The sequence below is a fragment of the Phacochoerus africanus genome, chromosome 9, assembly GCF_016906955.1.
Source record: "Phacochoerus africanus isolate WHEZ1 chromosome 9, ROS_Pafr_v1, whole genome shotgun sequence".
Classification (NCBI taxonomy): Eukaryota; Metazoa; Chordata; class Mammalia; order Artiodactyla; family Suidae; genus Phacochoerus; species Phacochoerus africanus.
The window spans coordinates 93,864,029-93,882,407 of NC_062552.1; the positions used below are offsets into that span (position 1 = coordinate 93,864,029).

The following is an 18,379-nucleotide window of genomic DNA, read 5'->3' on the forward strand; positions in this document are numbered from 1 at the left end:
TTCCACTGAGCCATGACGGGAGCTCCTTAGTACTTTTTTATTGGTGAGGAAACTGAGGCACAGAGAGGTTAAGAAATGTATCTAAAGCTGCACTGGTGGTGGAGCCAGTCAGGGTCCAGAGCCTTAGAGCTTATCTGGACCATTCTCTCCTTGAATGTAAAGCAGTGGTAAGAATGTTGAACCCCCCCCCCCCACACACACACCCCAAATATTAAATACTGTAGCAAGCAGTTAAGGACACAGGAGAAAAAAAAATGTTGAATCCTTTTCAGAGGTTGAAAAGGGTTTAAGAGGTTCCCTTTTCATAGCTGAGACCCCATCTGGGTAGCTCTGGGCTGGGACCACCGCTCAGCACGCAGGCTGGTGCTAAGATCAGGAGAGTGCCCCCTGTGCCTGCCACCACCTTATCACCAGTATATCACAGGGTCACTGAGTGTAACAAGGAGCTGGGTTATATCCCAGCTTGGTGCCAAGTGCATTTCATCAGGTCGCTGCAGCCTGTTCTAGGGTGACTTATAAGTCTCTGGTATGAGCCGCAGCTGGTGAAAGCAGATCCCGCCTAAAAGTCAGCCTCCCAAACCTGACACCTCCTTGGCTGCCCTGTCACCCAGATGCATAGACTAAAAGGACAGCTGAGGACACAGTCCTAGGGAACCCTCTGAGAGGAGAAACAGAATCCCGATAAGGGGAGCCTACCTATAGCCTCAGCCTTTTAGAGCTCTAGGGGTGGCCCTTTGTGTGAGTGTAAGGAGCCATCTGCCATCATGAGATGCGTTGATGCTGGGGTTAAAAGACAAGTTCAAACTCCCCAAATGACCCTCCGGCATAGGCACTCCTCGGAGTGCTCTGAGGGCAGTGGAGAAAATGTATTTTCATAAAAATGGAAGGAAACATGAAGTTAAGGATATTCAAACAAGGAGGTCAGTATGATGGTAATTGTTGGAGCACAGTGATGGGTGTTCCAAATTGTTTCAATGTTCATAAGTTCGTTTTAGAGAAAGGGGGATACTCCAGCATGAAGGTGAATACAAAACGCTTTGAGTCTTTTTTTTTTTTTTTGTAATGGCTGCACCCATGGCACCCTGGGCCAGGGACTGAATCCGAGCCACAGCTGCAGCAATGCCGGATCCTTTAACCCACTGTGCTGGGCCAGGGATCCAACCCGTGCCTCCCCAGTGACCCAAACCCTTGCAATCAGGCTCTCAACCCACTGAGCCACAGTGGGGACTCCAGGCTTTGAGTCTTGAGTGTCCTTGCCCGGAGGATGAGAATGGCTGGAGGGTCAGCAGCAGTGAGGACCGTGTGACTGTCAGGCCAAGGCTGGGAGGAGACCTGAGGTTTCCAAGAGGTGCCTTCTTTTCCAGCTGCTTTGGTAATGGCTTACCTTAAAGGATGTTTAATATTAGAATCTTGCGCCTCATGTTGTCCATAACAGAGTGATTTCTGACTCTGACTAATGTCATTGACCACTCTTGACCCAAATGGAAATGGCCAGGTGGGAGGATGGACTCAAATATGTCCTGTTCTTCCTTCTGCCTTGGTGTCTCCATCTGTAAGGTCAAGAATATGAGTGATCCTTTCCTATGGAAATCTTAGGTCTTAGAGCTACAGATAGCAGGTGTCAGATCTAAATGAAGGTTAATCTGGGATGCTTGTCAAGAATCTAGAGCCTTCCCATTCAATATCTCATTGTATTCTTAAAATTTTAATGCTCCCAATAATTGTATGAGTTAGAGGTATTTCCTGGGCAGAGACTCCCATGCTGGTTAGCTTAAGCACATGGGGGATTTATTAGGAGGATCTTGAACAGCTCACAGAACTGACTTGGTAAATCTGTATACATTTTCCAGGGAAGCCCCCTGGCCCTCATCTCTGGTCTCCTGATCCCACATTTCAGACTCCCGGGCAGAGAATCAGGGATCACACTAACCTGGTCCCCGGGGGACCACCCCTACGTGTCAACAACCATTCCCAGGTAGAAATTTTTTTGCACCAGGCAGCCTCCGCCGGAACCATAATATTGGTTTATTCTGTGCTGTTATCTCCCCCACAGCGACAGAGGTCCAAGGACTGTTTGATTTTGGAAAGGCCATCTGGCTCCAATTGATGCCTGAGTCTGGCCAGAACCAACCTACCCTTTCAGACTTGAGTCAAGAGGTTCCATCATGATTATTAAACCCAGGAGAGGAAGGAAAGAAGAGATGCGGGCATCCTTGGCCTGAGCACAGGAATGCCTGTCAAAGACGGTCCTGTCCATTGGGAGCCCAAGAGGCATTTTTGTCCCACAGGTTGTGAACCTCGAGTTTTATTTGGGATCCTCGGTCCTTTCAAAGGGAATGTGTACTGAAAACCTCTCTCTCCCACAAACCCCAAGGAGGAAGATGGATGGAGGGAGGGTGGCTCTGAGAAAAGAGGTGCCCCAGGTTCTCAAACTTGAACTGCTCCGGTAGTTTTCCTTTCACTGTCTAGCACCAGGCTGGGGGCTCCTTCTCTTCTATCCTTTCATCAAGAAACAATTGTGATGCAGAATTTCAACTGAGAAGGTGAGAGACGGGGAAAGAAAGAAGGAATTAATTAGTTCACCTGCAAATAATCAAGCCAGGGTCCAGGCCAAAGGAGAAGGTTGAGTAGCTGGAAAAAAGGGCCAAATCTGGAGTTCCCGTCGTGGCTCAGTGGTTATGCGGGTTCGATCCCTGGCCTTGCTCAGTGGGTTAAGGATCCGGTGTTGCCGTGAGCTGTGGTGTAGGTTGCAGACACGGCTCGGATCCCGAGTTGCTGTGGCTCTGGCATAGGCCGGCAGCTACGGCTGCAATTAGACCCCTAGCCTGGGAACCTCCATATGTGCAGGAGTGGCCCCAGAAAAAGGCAAAAATACAAAAAAAAAAAAGCCAAATCTTCAGGATGAGGTGGCCAAAGGCTGGATGAGAGCCTGGAAATCCAGGCCTGTCCAGCCTCCTGGAGGACAAGGCTGGGAGATGCCTCTGAGGTATGTTTCCTGCATACCTGTTCCCCCGAGGCAGGGCCAGGAAGAAAGTAGCTGCCTGACTAGGCCCCTGGGCCCTGACCAGGGGAGGGTGAGAGTGGAAGTCCAGCCCAAACTCTCCTCACCTAGCTTTGAGCTCTCAAAGCTGCTGAGATACAGTGTGAGTTGTTCCCGAGGCTTCCGCTTATGTCTGGTCCCTGATGAGCCCAGTGTGTAAAAACATTGGTCCCTTTGCTTGGGCCAGTTGGCACGAGATTCCAGAATTGCCACATTCCTCAGACCCTTACTGGTAATAAGATCGAAATCTGAGTTCCCTTCGTGGCTCAGTGGTTAACAAATCTGACTAGGAACCATGAAGTTGCGGGTTCAATCCCTGCCTCGCTCAGTGGGTTAAGGATCCGGCGTTGCTGTGAGCTGTGGTGTAGGTCGCAGACACAGCTTGGATCTGGTGTTGCTGTGGCTCTGGCATAGGCCAGTGGCTACAGCTCCGATTGGACCCCTACCCTGGGAACCTCCATAGGCCCTAGGAAAGACAAAAAGACAGAAACAAAACAAAACAAATTATCTGTATCTATAAGCTATATATATCTTGAACCTCTATTTGTTTAGGATGAAAAGAATCAAAGAAGGTGACACCTGTGAATGCCATTTGCAGTCAGTGGTGTCCTTGACAGAAGGGGATGAAGTGTTTGTCCCCCTCCAGTGAGCTGATAACATGGTGGGGGCACTTGTGGGAGCATGTTGCACACCAGGCACATGGCGAGCAGGGGTAGGGTCCTGCCTGCAGCCCAGTGCTGAGAGGAGAGGGGCCTGGGGAGAGGAGCCCAAGGGCAAGAGCGAGAGTGAGGATGCTCAGGAAGGATGACCGTGGTACTGCTGCCCCTCCCTGGGCGCCCTGCCTACTCCTCGCTCAGCAGAGAGGACAGCAGCTCGAGGCTCTGCACCTGCCCCTGATATTCAGAATGAGGGAGTGAGGGTTGATCCTGAGCCACCTGAACTGTGCGGTTGTGTATCTGCACAAATTGCTCGAGTTGCCGTGATGCCATGGTCAGGACAGGGACACCACAACTCTGTCTCCCCTCCCTCTCTGGGCAGATGCAGGAGCTGGAGCAGAGGCTGCTGGAAGCAGAGCAGAGAGCAGAGAACGCGGAGACCCAGGTAGTGGGGCTGGGGGTTGGCGGGGCTCCTGTTGGCCTTTCCTGACCCTTCCTGTGGACACACGTGGACACATCACACTGCTAAGCTCCTTACAGGGATGAGGAAGACCAGCAGTCATGTGTAAGACCTTATGAACAAACAAGGTGCCTGGGCTTTCTTTGGGCACAAAGGAATCTTGGGGTGAGAATCAGTGCAATGGGCAAGTGGGTGGGTTAGTCCAAATAGGCCAGGTTATGCCGAGGTGCCCAGTGAAGTCCGACCTGTCAGCAGTTTATCACATGTGGTTCTCACTCAGGCTGCCTCTCCATAAAGGGCTGGCCAGGACTCCTGCTTCCCACAGTGATTTGGGATCCAAGCTAATGGAGGTCCCCGTTTTCCAGCTGAACCAGCTGGAACATGCAGCCTCCTTGGTTGCCATGGCAGGAAAAGAGAGCTGGGTTCTTGTGCCAGCTCTTAGACTTCAGCCCAGAAATGACGTGTCATTCCACTGAGGCCCATTGGCTGCAGTGAATTCTAAAGCCATCTAACTGCAAGAAGGCTGGGAAGTATCGGGAAGTTCACGGACATTCAGTGAGCAGCAAATGTCTCTGCCATAGTGATCTTGGAGCTATTTGTCCTGTCCAGCTTGTCCCTGCTGGGGCCCAGAGTGAGATGGCCCAACACCCAGCTATTCCTTCCTGGCTTTGTCAGTTCCTTCTTTTGCCCAGATGAGGCTCATTAAATGGTCATTGAATTGATTGGCCCCAGTTGCCCCGGGTGTAGATTCTGCCTGGGACTTCCCAGGCGGGGGCATCAGGAAGCATCCTGTCCCTCCCATGTTGGTGGCCATTTCACACACTGTACCCCAACCCTAGGAGACGATTGGTACTTTTCAGGTGGGTATGATGGAAGAAAAGGTGAAATTGTCCAATCTGAAGAATGTGGACTCAGCAGGCAGTCTGCACCGGAAGTACCAAGATTTGCTGAAAGCCATGCAAGGCAAAGATGAGCTCATCGGCCAGCTGGAGGCGCAGCTGGAGAAGCAGGTAAGGCTGACACACAGGGGAACACCGCTGCCCCCTGCAGCATCTGCACCGGCTGCCCACAGCTCCCTGAGAAGCGCGCCTCGGCTAGCGCCTTCAGGAGGCTGTTCCTTCACGTGATGATGTGATTATTGGAAGGTGCATGAGGAGCCAGGCCGGGGAGATGGTGGGAAAGGGATCTTGGAGGCTGACGGATCTGGATTGAATCTCACCTGTAGCACCTGTCACTGTCCATCTGTGAGCAGATCCCTTCAGCTGCGAATTCTCATCTTACACATTATAAAAGAGGGGTTGTAGTATGTCATAGTGCTGCTGGGAGAATGAACTCAGGATTCTGGGTACCGTATCAGACATGAGGTTGGTGTTTGGTAAGGAGAGCTTTTCCTCTTCCCCCCGGCCTTGCGGCCTGCCAACCTCTGGGACACGATGCTTGCCTGTAGTATCAGAGCAGCACAGAGCTGGACCGTCAGCCTTGGTCACCTGGTTGGTCAAAGTTTCCCGATGAACCTGAGTAGGCAGAGGCCAGAGTTGCCACCTCCTCTGAAAAGCACACAGGAGCCCAGGAGAAGCTGCTGCCTGGCATTCGAGCCACAGTCAGCACCTTTGCTCTGGAGCAGCTTCTGGAACACCCCCTACCCCTCCCCTGTGCCCAGCTTCCCCCTCACAATCCCATTAACTTCATCCTCATTCTGTCCCTTCCCTCTGCCGTTGGTCTTAGCTACCAGTTGAATGCCATCATTTCTTTTTTTTTATTAATTAATTAATTAATTAATTTGTCTTTTTGCTATTTCTTGGGCCGCTCCCGCGGCATATGGAGGTTCCCAGGCTACGGGTCTAATCGGAGCTGTAGCCGCCGGCCTACGCCAGAGCCACAGCAATGCAGGATCCGAGCCGTGTCTGCAACCTACACCACAACTCACGGCAATACCGGATCTTTAACCCGCTGAGCAAGGCCAGGGATGGAACTCGCAACCTCATGGTTCCTAGTCGGATTCACTAACCACTGAGCCACGACGGGAACTCCGTGCCATCATTTCTAACCAACGTGGTCAGACAACTTTCAGTTTCTGACAGGTGTACTTTCCATGTTGCTCTCAGCTGATCCTCCCAGCGCCTTTGCACTGTCACGGGCACATTTGTAACCACTCGTCAGTGTGCATGGGACATTTCCTCGCGAGATGTACCTCCCGCAATGTGGGGGGAACCATCTGTTGCTGGAGAATCATGGGAAAATCGAATGTTAACACATGGAATCTCTTAGGGCTTTCCTGTTGGCTTTAGCTACCTATCTTCTCTTTTGAGTGGTTCATAGTTAGAAGAGGCGGCACCTGGGGATGGGGGGGCACCATAATTCCTGCTAAAGCTTAGGCCAGGGAACAAAATCCCTTTACAGTAATAATAGGTCCAGACCCGAATAGAAAGAATGCTGTTCTACAAGTTAGTGGACCTGGTGTCAGTCCCTGCTGTGCCACAAACAGACAGAGGCAAGTCCTTTCACCCTCTGGGCCTCAGTTTCCACAGCCATGTAAAGATTAGGGAATCAGAGTAGGTCAGAGGTTGGCCAACTTTGTCTAAAAGGGCCAGGCAGTAAATATGTTTGGTTTTGTAGGCTACATGGTCTCTTGCAGCTCCCCAGCTCTGCTTCTGCTGCCTGAAAACAGCCCTAGATAATACAGAAATGAGTGGGCAGGGCTGTTCCAGGAGGGACCAGGTAGAAGGTTGGCTTTGGCCTGTGGCCAGTTTGCAAGCCCCTAGATAACCTCACGGGCCCTCCAGCTCTGAAATACCGGGAATCAGACATTTTCATATTCCCATCTCATTTCCACATACTCCCTTGTTTGGAGCTTATGTATATCATCTTAGTTTCGAGGGAGTTTTTACCTTAAAAGTAGATCTGAAGTCATTATTGCCGATCTCCAAATGACTCTGAATATACCAATTATCTCCCTGCTTTTTATGTTTTTAAATGTTTTGGCTGTGCCCACGGCATGCAGAAATTCCCGAGCCAGGGATGGAACCTGCGCCACAGCAGTGACCCAAGCCATAGCCACAGCAGTAATAACGCTGGATCCTTCACCGCGAGGCCCCCAGGGAACTCCTCCATGCTTTTGAGAACAGAGAACTAGAATGCGTCCTAGAACAGGTTGCTCAGGCTCTGTGCTGTGCACTTTCTGTCCCTTCATCCTCAAGATGCCCCAGAAAGGAGATACATCATCCCCATTTTAGAGATGACATCACCAGAGTGTGATGTGGCCTGCCCAGCGCCCCACAGCAGATAAGCCTCAGAGGCAGAGTCGAATCCCCAAAGCCTATATTTTGTTCTCCCCTAGGCTGCTATTTTATAGATACAGATCTTGCTTTTCCATCATTTTATAGTGGTTCCCTAGGTATCTCTGGGGGAGGGGGGTTAGTTCCAGGACCCCCTACAGATACCAAGATCCTCAGATGCTCAAATCCATTATATAAAAGGGCAGAAGACAGTCAGCCCTCCACATCCACAGAATTAGGTCTGTGGTTGGTTGAATCCACCAATACGGAAGCCTGAATGCTCCCTGTTCTTTTATGTCAGGCATTGGAGCATCCCTGCATCTTGGTATCCAGGGGGCGTCCCCAGTAGATACCAAGGGACCACTTTACACCCTTGAGTATTTCGAGGGAATTACATGCATGTGCTAATTTACCTTTGTTTTTTGTCTTTTAACTGTAAAGGTAATACATACGTAGAGTACAAAATACAAAAAGACCGGAAGGGAATAAAATGGCAGCGTTTTTTTCCTCCTTCCCCAGTCCTTCGTTTCCACTCCTCACTGTTAACCCCTGTTCACGGTGACTGCTTCCTGTGCATCAGAGCGCAGCCATTCTATTTTCATTTTGTTTATTTAGCCAAGCCCTTATTTGTGTACACTTAGATTATTTCCAGTTTTGAGTTTTTTGCCCTTGTTGCCTCATCAAATAGCAATGCAACCAACGATCCCTAAGCAGTGGGTTTATTAGATCCGCAGTTGAGACATTTAAAATGTTGACACAGTGTTCCCCCAAAAGGCTTTGCCAGTTTGTATACTTTGGGCTGCTTTTCAACACCCTTGACCATTTGAAATAAATATCAACCTTTTAAGTTGTGTTAGTCTGGTAGAAGGGAATGATTATGTCTCACTTTTATCTGTATTCTTAAAGTCATAATTAAGATTGCACAGCTTTTCATGGGTTTCTTTTATTTATTTGCTATTGATTGTCTGTTCACATCCTCTGCATGCATTTATTGGTTTGTTCATTTCAAATTATCCCCTTTGTATGTAAGTCATTTGTGTTGCAAATCATCTCCAAATTGGTCTTTTCATTTTGCTTAAGGAAACCTTTTTTTTGGGGGGGGGCATACAGTAATTTATACAGATGATGTAAATTTATACGTCTTTTCCTTCATGTCTTTTTGGGACTTGTATTATGCATAAGGAAGACTTTTCCCACTTTAGTCTTTTTAGGGCCACACCCATGGCCTGTGGAGGTCCCCAGGCTAGGGGTCAAATTGGAGCTGTAGCTGCTGGCCATGCCACAGCCACAGCAACTCGGGATCCGAGCCGCGTCTGTGACCTACACCACAGCTCACGGCAATGCAAGAACCTTAACCCACTGAGTGAGGTCAGGGATGAACCCTCATGGATCCTAGTCAGGTTCGTTAACCACTGAGCCACGACGGGAACATCCAAGAATATATTTTTTTTACTTCACCCGCAACATGTGGAAGTTCCAGGGCCAGGGATCAAACCCATGCCACAGCAGTGACAATACCAGGTCTTTAACCTGCTGAGCCACCAGGGAACTCCCAGGAATCCTTTTTTGATTTCATAAATGAGCTGGATTGTTTATGAATGGGCGCACCTGGAGGGGCTCACCTGCATCCAGTCATTTGATATTTCTTCTCAGGGCCCCCCACTCCCAATTCCCTACTAAACCAGTGACCACCATGACTAACTAACGACCCTTGTCTGTCTTGCAGAAGCAGATGAGAGCTGAGGAAGCAAAAATCGTTCAAGAAAAAGCTGCAAAGATCAAGGAATGGGTGACGCTGAAATTAGCAGAGGTGGGTTGGGAGCTGGGAGGGCCGGGGCTGGGGTTGCTCCTGTCTCCCTGTGTTTTTTTTTTTTTTTTTTTTTTGCCTCCATCTGTTGGCAGGGCCTTGCCTGCCTTTCCTTTCATTAACCATTTGTCCCCCGTTCAGCTTAGACGAGACACTTCACTTCCCTTGCCCCTTCCTGTTGTGGTGGCTGGGTTTCCCTAGAGCACCTGGTCAGCTTTGTGTCTGGGGAAAAGGAATGGGTCTCACTCACTTTTTTTTCTTTCCCCTTTTTTTTTTTTTTTTTCTTTTCTGGCCACTCTGTGGCATATGGAGCTCTGGGGCCGGGGATCAGATCCACCTCTGCTGCAGCTGTGACCATGCTGGCTCCTTTAACCTGCTATGCAGGACCGGGGATTGAACCTGCGTCCTGGTGATAGGGACCGCCAATCCTGTTGAACCACTTCTGTGGGAAGTCTCACTTCTGAGGATCCCTGTCAGTTTCCTCCTGAGGCGCACACACAGTCTTGACCGTCCACCCTCTCCACTGTCTCATCTGTCCTCTCCAGTCTTTGTAGCTTTTTTTGTTGGTAAAAGACATGTAAAATGCAGAGTTCCCGTCGTGGCTCAGTGGTTAACAAATCTGACTAAGAATCATGAGGTTGCGGGTTCGATCCCTGGTCTCTCTCAGTGGATTAAGGATCCGGCGTTGCCGTGAACTGTGGTGTAGGTCGGTGTAGGTCGCAAACATGGCTCGGATCCTGCGTTTGCTGTGGCTGTGGTGTAGGCCGGCGGCTATAGCTCCGATTAGACCCCTAGCCTGGGGACCTCCACATGCCGAGGGTGTGGCCCTAGAAAAGGCAAAAAGACAAAAAACAAAAACGTAAAACGTACTATTTGAGCTGTTCTGAAGTGTACAGCTCAGTGGCATTAAGTACCTTCACAGTCTTGTGCACCCGTCACCACTATTCCCAAACTTTTCATCACCTCAAATAGAAACTCCGTATCCATCAAACACTAACTCCCCATTGTCACTTCCTGTAGTTCTGCTTTCCCTCTTTGTCCATCCATTTCCCTACTTCATCACTTGCTACAGCTTTATTTAGAAACAATTTCTTTTTTTTCTTTTGTCTTTTTAGGGCTGCACCCATGGCACATAGAGGTTCGCAGGCTAGGGGTTGAATTGGAGCTACAGCTGCCAACCTACACCACAGCCACAGCAACATGGGATCCGAGCTGTGTCTTTGACCTACACCACAGCTCATGGCAGTGCCGGATCCTAACCCACTGAGTGAGGCCAGGGATCAAACCTGCAACCTCATGGTTCCTAGTGGGATTTGATTCCACTCAGTGGAAGTAAATGTGGGTGTTCATTTCAGAATCAGTTGTTAAGCTGTTCATTGATGTGGTGTGCATTTTTTTTTGTGTATGTGTTGTTTTATCATTTGGGGGGAAAGGTTAAAAATACCTATGGAGTTCCCGTCGTGGCTCAGTGATTAACAAACCCGACTGGTATCCATGAATATATGGGTTCGATCTCCTGGCCTTGCTCAGTGGGTTAAGAATCTGGGTATTGCCATGAGCTGTGGTGTAGGTTGCAGATGTGGCTCAGATCCCGAGTTGCTGTGGCTGTGGAGTAGGCCAGGCGCTATAGCTCCCATTTGACCCCTAGCCTGGGAACCTCCATATGCTGCGGGTGCGGCCCTAAAAAGGCCAAGTCCAAACAAACAAACAAACAAAAAACCTAGAAAGGAAAGCACAGGGGCTGCCAAAGGGAATTCTGTCCCCACCCAAACCAGGTAGCACAGAGGGAGGAGGAGGTCAGAACTCCAGGGAGAGTCAGCAGTGGGGTGGGGGGCACCATGGTTGTTTTTTTTTTTTGCAGATTTGATCTTTAAGAAGGATTTTAATCTGATTTTGAATTATATGTCTAAACCTGTAGGCTGAGTATCCTAAGGCTTCATTTTTCTTTTCACCTAGCTTGAGATGGAGAATCAGCACCTGAAAAGCTGTAATCAGCACCTGGTGGAGCAGGTGGGAGCCCTTCAAGATGCGCTAGAAGGTAAGCAGGCCAGCGCGTGCACACATGCATGCGTGAGTGCCTGGGTGTGGGTGTGGCAGGGTGTGAGTCTACTTCTGTTTTGTAGATAAGTCCGTTTGTGTCATATTTTAAATTCCACATATAAGTAATAATCATATGGTATTTGGCTTTCTCTGTCTGACTTACTTCACTTAGTATGATCATCTCTAGGTCAACCTATGTTGCTGCAAAGGGCTTTATTTCATTCTTTTTTATGGCTGAGTAGTATTCCATTGTGTATATACCACATCTTCCTTTCATCTGTCCATGGAGATTTAGGTTACTTCCATGTCTTGGCTGTGTTATAGTGCTGCTGTGAACATAGGGGTGCACCTATCTTTTTGAATTATAGTCTCTTTTGGGAGGGAGCTCTTAATATGCCTATTTTTGCCCCAACCACAGCTCTTCAGATGACACCTTCAGGAAAGCTGCTGGTGGCCCCTCAGGGAACCGTGGAGCAAGATTCTGTCCCTTCAGGGCCAGGAGCCCAGCCAGTGGGGCAGGACAGTGATACCCGGGCCCAGAGTCCCCTGAAGGCAGCCATGCCTGCACCTTCTCCAGGTCCTCCGCAGAGCAAGGACTCTGTTCCTAAAGCAGGAAGCCCCGTGGAGGATTCTAGTTCCATCATGGTCCACCCTGGAGAAATATCAGAGACCAAGACCCCTCCAACCCATCTAGGAAGGCAGGGCTCTCCTGGCCAGCTGTGCGTGAAGCCTCGCACCCCCGGGCATGGTCTGGTCTCCTGGGGTGAGGGCCTGGTCACTGCTCAGGGAGGGACGCTTCCTGGGACAAAGACCTCTGCCAGGGAAGGTGGCCCCGGCTGCAGCCTGACCCTGCCAAAGGCTCGGGCCTCCAGCACTCCCCGGGACAGCATCCAGCTGGCCAAGCGGCACCACAGCCAGCCCCAGGCCGGCCCTGGGCACTTCAGCCACGTGGTGAGCATTGAGATCGGGGCCCTCTCAGCCCTCCGCCCTGCCAGCCCTCCCAAGGCGGAGGCAGAGCTCCGGGAGGAACCGGAGAAGATGGAGATGGAGGAGCAGCCCCCAGCAGGGAAGGAGGAGGCCCCCGGAACAGTGCTGGAGGAAGTGGATTTGGGGAACAAACCGCCCACACCCCCTCTGCACCGGTTTCCTTCCTGGGTAAGAGGTTCCCTGGGGACAGGGCAGTGGGGCAGAGCTGACGATGACATGAATGCTGCTTGTCAGGCAGAGCCACACATTGGGAGTTGGATGAGGCTGTCACCCTCATGCTGCTTTGGGAGATGGGTACCCCCGAGCCTACCCAGACCACCCCACCCTCATTGGGCAGAGCCAGGGCTTCTGACTGATTGGACCATGGTTGGCTCTCGTTTCCTGAGCAAATGCTTACCATGGGCCACATGCCTTGCTGGGTGCTTGGTGCATGTTTTTTTTTTTTAATAATGATTTTTATATTTTCCATTATAGTTGGTTGACAGTGTTCTGTCAATTTTCTACTGTACAACAGTGACTCAGTCACACACACGTGTGTGTGTGTGTATAAATATACACATTCTTTTTCTCACATCATGCTCCATCGCAAGTGACTGGATATAGTTCCCAGTGCTCTACAGCAGGATCTCATTGCCCAGCCATCCCAAATGCAATAGTTTGCATCTCTTCAGGGAGGTTCAGTGGGGTGGCTGAGAGCACAGGTCCCAAGATCTAATCATTAGGGTTGAATCCAGAGTTCCCGTCATGGCTCAGTGGTTAACGAATCCAACTAGAAACCATGAGGGTGCGGGTTCGATCCCTGGCCTTGTTCAGTGGGTTAAGGATCAGGCGTTGCCGTGAGCTGTGGTGTAAGGTCACAGATGCAGCTCAGATCCCGCACTGCTGTGGCTGTGGTGTAGGCCGGCAGCTACAGCTCCGATTGGATCCCTAGCTTGGGAAAACCTCCATGTGCCGCGAGTGTGGTCCTAGAAAAGACAAAAAAAAAAAAAGGGTTGAATCACTAACTGTGTGAGCCGAGTCAAGCCACTAAACCTCCGTGCCTCAGTTTCCTCCTTTGTAAAATGGGGATAATAGCGCCTGCTTTATAGGGTGGTCGTGAGGATGAGGTAGGTGAATGTGTATTTGCTGAGTAGCTGCAGTGGTGGTTCACAGTCAGTGGAGAGGTTGAGAGGCTCTTGGAAGGGGCCGGGCTGTGTGGGAACACCATCAGAACCATCCCTCCTCTGTTCACTGTGGTCTTGTAAGTCCAGATGCTCTGGATCCCTAAAGCAGACGTGGGCAGGAGGGCTCGGCTCCATCAGGGCCCTCAGACAGGACCACCCTTGTCACACTGGGGAACCACGGTGGCCAGAGAACCCAATGTCTCCTCCCGAGTGGGACCAGCTGGGCAGTACCCATGTGGGGAGAATCCAGACAGAATTCAGAGGATGTTTCTTAATGTGAGGGAGTCAGTTGGACCTATTTATCAGTTCAAGAGTTCTTTTTTCTTTGACCCTGAAAATAAACTTGTTAGGCCCTCCATAACCCTTGGTAAAACACTCCTATATTTGTTCAACCTAAATCCTCAAGCTTCACTTTCATTTCCTTATCTTAAGTGAGACTCTTGTCCTTGGTTGAATTCCACCACCACTGCTGGCAAGAGTAATCTTTTTGGGGCCTAATTTTGCTGGTTGGACCCAATTTATCTGCCCTCAGTGCCTGCCCCTGCCCCCTCCGTCCTGGAAATCCCTCCTCGCTGCCCCCATCTCTTCCCTTCCCATGCCTCCAGGTACTGCAGGCTCTCCTCCCAGTCCTTGCCACCCCTCCCTCTCTCCCCTGGGAACCCCAGCACTGCTGCTCCCCTCTAGGGTGACCCCAGTGGCATCCACCTCCCTTCCAGCCCCAGCTCCCAGCTCAGCTGCCTTTCTGAGCCAGGCCTCCCTTCCCAGTCTTTAGGACTCACGTGTCTTTGTTTCTCTTTATCTTGAGCGGAAAGGAGATTTCAGGAAGGATAGGCGGGGCCTCTGGGTTTAGGAGTGATCCAAACCCTGCTTCAGACCCAGGGGACCGAGAGGGGTGAGGGGAGAGTTGAGAGTGGAGGTTCTATCCACCTGTCTCCTACCAGAGCAGGGTTCAGGGCTCCAGGTGAGCTAGGGCTTTGAGGTTGGCCCTGAGGCCTAACCGTGATGTGACTGACTGTCACCGCAGGGAAAGCATGTGTCCCGGTTTCCAAACAGTTGGTTTACAAATGGGCATACCTTTGCCATGGGGCTCTGAAACCCTCATGATCAACACCCCACCTTCTAGGGCTATAGGATGGGTAGGATTCAGGGAAACAGCTCACTGACCCCTCTTCTCCTGGAATTCCTTGCCCTGGAAATGTTGCAGGGAGAGAGGGAATGAAAATCGCCTGCAGGGCACTGTCTATACTCCAGGTGTTGTGTATTATCACCTCCATTTTAGAGCCCAGGAAAGTGAGGTCCAGAACGGGTGTAACTTGCCTGAGATCCTGCAGCCAGTAACTGGCAGGGTGTGGATGCACACCCAGGTCTGCCGGCCCCCAAAGCCATGCCTTTCCTCCACAGGCTAGGAGAGGCGGGGTGGGCGCGGGGCCGGGGCTGGGGTGGGGGGTGGGACAGGTGTCCTGACCCACTAGGTCTTCCGCTTCCAGGAGAGCCGAATCTACGCGGTGGCCACGTCAGGTATGCGGCTGTCGGAGGTGTCTGCCAGAAGTAACACCACATGCTGCGGTGAGTTCCCGGGGAGCGGCCCGTGGTGGGTAGGGTGGGCTTGCAGGAAGGAGACGCTGAGCAAGGCCTAGGGCGAGGTCACCTGCAGCGCGTTCCCTCTTGCAGCAGCTGAGGTTCAGAAAGCACAGGGCCAGGGCTCCCAGGGAGAGAAAAGGAAGCCACGAAGGTGCGGCTCATCAGCACAGGTGGGCGTGGGCGTGGGCGTGAACAGAGTTGTAGCCAATTACAGAGCTGGGAGAGACTTTAGAGGCGGGGTCTTCCAGCTGTGCCGCCCACCTGCCCTGGCTTCCATTCTGCAGGGCAAGGACTGTGAGCAGGGTGGGGAGCCCCCAGGGCCTTGATTTAGAAAAACCCCTGGAGGAGTTGCATCCCCCCCCTTGAGTGGGACTGAAGAAGGCCTTGGCACCCCGGCTGAGATCTGTCACTCAGTTTGTCGCCAGAGTGCTGTTCCAGGAAACCCCTGTCTGCAGGGCCCTCTCTCCTCCTCCCTCAGTTCAGGTCTCTGCCTGCCCTCCACCCTTTCCTGGGTCATGCATCTGAGTGGATCTCCTCCCTCTTCCCCACTCTCTCTAGCCTCTAGCCCTCCTGTCCTCGGGTCCCCGGGGCCTTTCTCTGGCCTTGTCTACAAGAATGTCACCGTGCCTGTCTACACAGCCCTGAAGGGGGTAAGAAGCTCCTGTCTGAGGAGTGGGTGTCCCCATATGGAAAGGCCCGGATCTAGCAGGCAGTGGCTGGAATGGGGCTCTATGGTCAGGCCTCGGCACACATGGCTCTGGGCGGGGAGCTCAGTTCCCCATATGTTATTTTATTTTGTTTATGGGATTTTTTTTAAAAATCTTTTTATTTTGTAATTTTTTTTCTTCCAGTGTTATTGAGCTCTAATTGATGTATAGAACTATATAAGTTGGGTTTATTTATTTATTTATTTATTTATTTATTTTTTGCTTCTTTTTAAGGCCACACTCGTGGCATATGGAGGTTCCCAGGCTACGGGTCAAATCGGAGCTGTAGCCACCGGCCTACGCCAGAGCCACGGCAACGTGGGATCCGAGCCACGTCGGCAACCTACACCACAGCTCATGGCAACGCCGGATCCTTAACCCACTGAGCAAGGCCAGGGATTGAACCTGCAACCTCATGGTTCCTAATCAGATTTGTTAACCACTGAGCCACAACGGGAACTCCGAGGTAACTGCTTTTTAAATATGTGCCAGTTGACACGATCTCTCAATTTGTCATGTCCACCCCCTCTTAAAGCTCCTTTCTCATGCTTGGCACATGGCGTGGTTCCTCTGGCCCCCTAGTGGCCGGGAGCCAGTGGGTCAGCAGGCCACGTGTTCAGCCCAGTTAGGGCAGCTCCTTTGGGGACCGTGGAGAATGGTGTGTGGGGGAGGGAGAAGTGTGGGGGTGAGGACACGGGAGTAAGCTTGTAATGTCGAGAAGGGGTCGTTGTCCTTTGGGAACTCTGGCTGGGTGATGGCGACCAGAATAGGCCACAGACCCTGTGGAGGAGGAAAGGCCAGGAGCTGGCTTGTCCTCAGCACATCAGGAATGGCCACTTAGGCCCACGGGGTATGTGGCACTAGAGAGCCAGTGCACATGGGATGAGGCTTGTTTTGCAGCCTGAGCTGCAGTGGCGGAGGGGCTTGTCTTGCAGAGAGCCACACAGATCAGCACGGTGCCTTTTGTGGACGAGTCCTCTGGGTCTGACGATGACTGCAGCTCCCAGGCGAGCTTCCGAACTTCAGTGTCCTGCTCTGAGTCCAGAAGGACCAGTGGACTGGGCAGCCCCCGGGCCATCAAGAGAGGTAGCAGGAGGGGTGCAGGGCAACAAGGGGCCCCTCCCATCCTCCCATGAGCTGTCATACTTGGGGGTCTGGGGTGGGTAAGGAAGACTCTGCAGCTCCCAGACTATGTGAGCTGGGGGAGGGGGTTGGATCCCGGCCCTGCCTCTTTCCTTGGCCAGGCGTCTCCATGTCCTCGCTGAGCTCCGAGGGCGACTACGCCATCCCCCCAGATGCCTGCTCCCTGGACAGCGACTACTCAGAGCCTGAGCACAAACTACAGCGCACCTCGTCCTACTCCACCGATGGGCTGAGCCTGGGCGGGGTGAGCTGGGGGCAGGGCCGGGTGGGAGCTCACCTCCTGCATAAGAACACAGGTAGCAGCTGCATGAGATGGGGGGTCCCGGGATTGGTGAAGGGAGAGTGGGAGTCTAGGGGCTGCCACTGTTGATGGGAGGCCATGGGGAATGAGCTTGGGGTGTGCAGTTAGGGAGTCAGGCACACAGACCCCGTGGTGGAGGAAGGGGTGGGAGCTGGTTTGTCCTTAGTACTCCGGGACTGGCTAGGTAGGTCCATGGGGCCCAGGAGTTTACACAAATTACCTCATTTTAGCTCCAAACTGACTCTGGAATGCCGAGAGCTAACAATACATTTATTGAATGCACTGCGCTCACAGCTTTGCACACATTGTTACGTTTGTCCTCACAGTCCTCTCAGGCTTATGAGCCCAATTCATGGATGAGAAGCTAGAGGCTCAGAGACACGCTGTTATGCACCAAAGCTCGCAGTAAATTCAGATGGCTCATTCCCCAGCCTTCGTGCCACAGCACATGCTGTCCTGCTTTCATCTTCCAACTTTACAGACCCTCTGCCCCAGCTTGGTTGATGTTCCCCTAATTTCTCTCTCTTCCCTGCTTCCTGGAATGGCCTTCTTCCTCCTCTGGGCTTGTCTTCAAAGGAAAGTCTGATTTCCTTCAAGGCCTGTTCTGGTCTGGCTCTTGGCCAGGCTCTCCCTCATGCAGCCCCTGATCTGCCACCTCCTTGTGGTCAGGTGCTGTCTCCCTCAACAGCAGAACCACCCATGCTTCGAGTCTTCTCTGCACCGTTAGCAGTGCACCATGCCCCCAAAACACACATAACAAATACGCAATAAATTTTTTTTTTTGTCTTTTTAGGGCCGCACCTGTGGCACATGGAGGTTCTCAGGCTAGGGGTCGAATTGGAGCTGTAGATGCTGGCCTACATCATAGCCACAGCAACGCCAGCCATGTCTGCAACCTACACCACAGTTCACAGCAATGCCGGATCCTTAACCCACTGAGTGAGGCCAGGGATAGAACCTGCATCCTCATGGATAATAGGCAGATTTATTTCCACTGCGCCATGATGGGAAGTCCTCAATAGTTTTTTAAACTTGATGACAAAGCGTGACTCCACTGGGCCACATTGTCCTGTGTGATGTCCAGGAACCCAGTGATTTTTCCCTTTCTTTTTTTTTTAATTTATTTTTTATTGTTATTTCCCCCAACACACTTTTTTTCCCCATTGTACAGCATGGGGTCCCAGTAACACATACATGTATACATAATTTTTTCTCCCAT

At 51.4% G+C, this 18,379-nt stretch overlaps 1 protein-coding gene across 1 annotated transcript in view; it reads left to right on the forward strand.

The window, feature by feature from the left end:
• PLEKHH1 (pleckstrin homology, MyTH4 and FERM domain containing H1) overlaps positions 1–18,379 on the forward strand; it is a 59,776-nt gene that overhangs the window by 21,378 nt on the left and 20,019 nt on the right. The window contains exons 3-11 of the mRNA XM_047795192.1: positions 4,079–4,141; positions 5,017–5,166; positions 9,158–9,241; positions 11,195–11,276; positions 11,697–12,433; positions 14,916–14,994; positions 15,568–15,659; positions 16,652–16,802; positions 16,961–17,103. Coding sequence (XP_047651148.1) covers positions 4,079–4,141; positions 5,017–5,166; positions 9,158–9,241; positions 11,195–11,276; positions 11,697–12,433; positions 14,916–14,994; positions 15,568–15,659; positions 16,652–16,802; positions 16,961–17,103 — 1,581 coding nt within the window. The remainder of the gene's footprint in view (positions 1–4,078; positions 4,142–5,016; positions 5,167–9,157; positions 9,242–11,194; positions 11,277–11,696; positions 12,434–14,915; positions 14,995–15,567; positions 15,660–16,651; positions 16,803–16,960; positions 17,104–18,379) is intronic.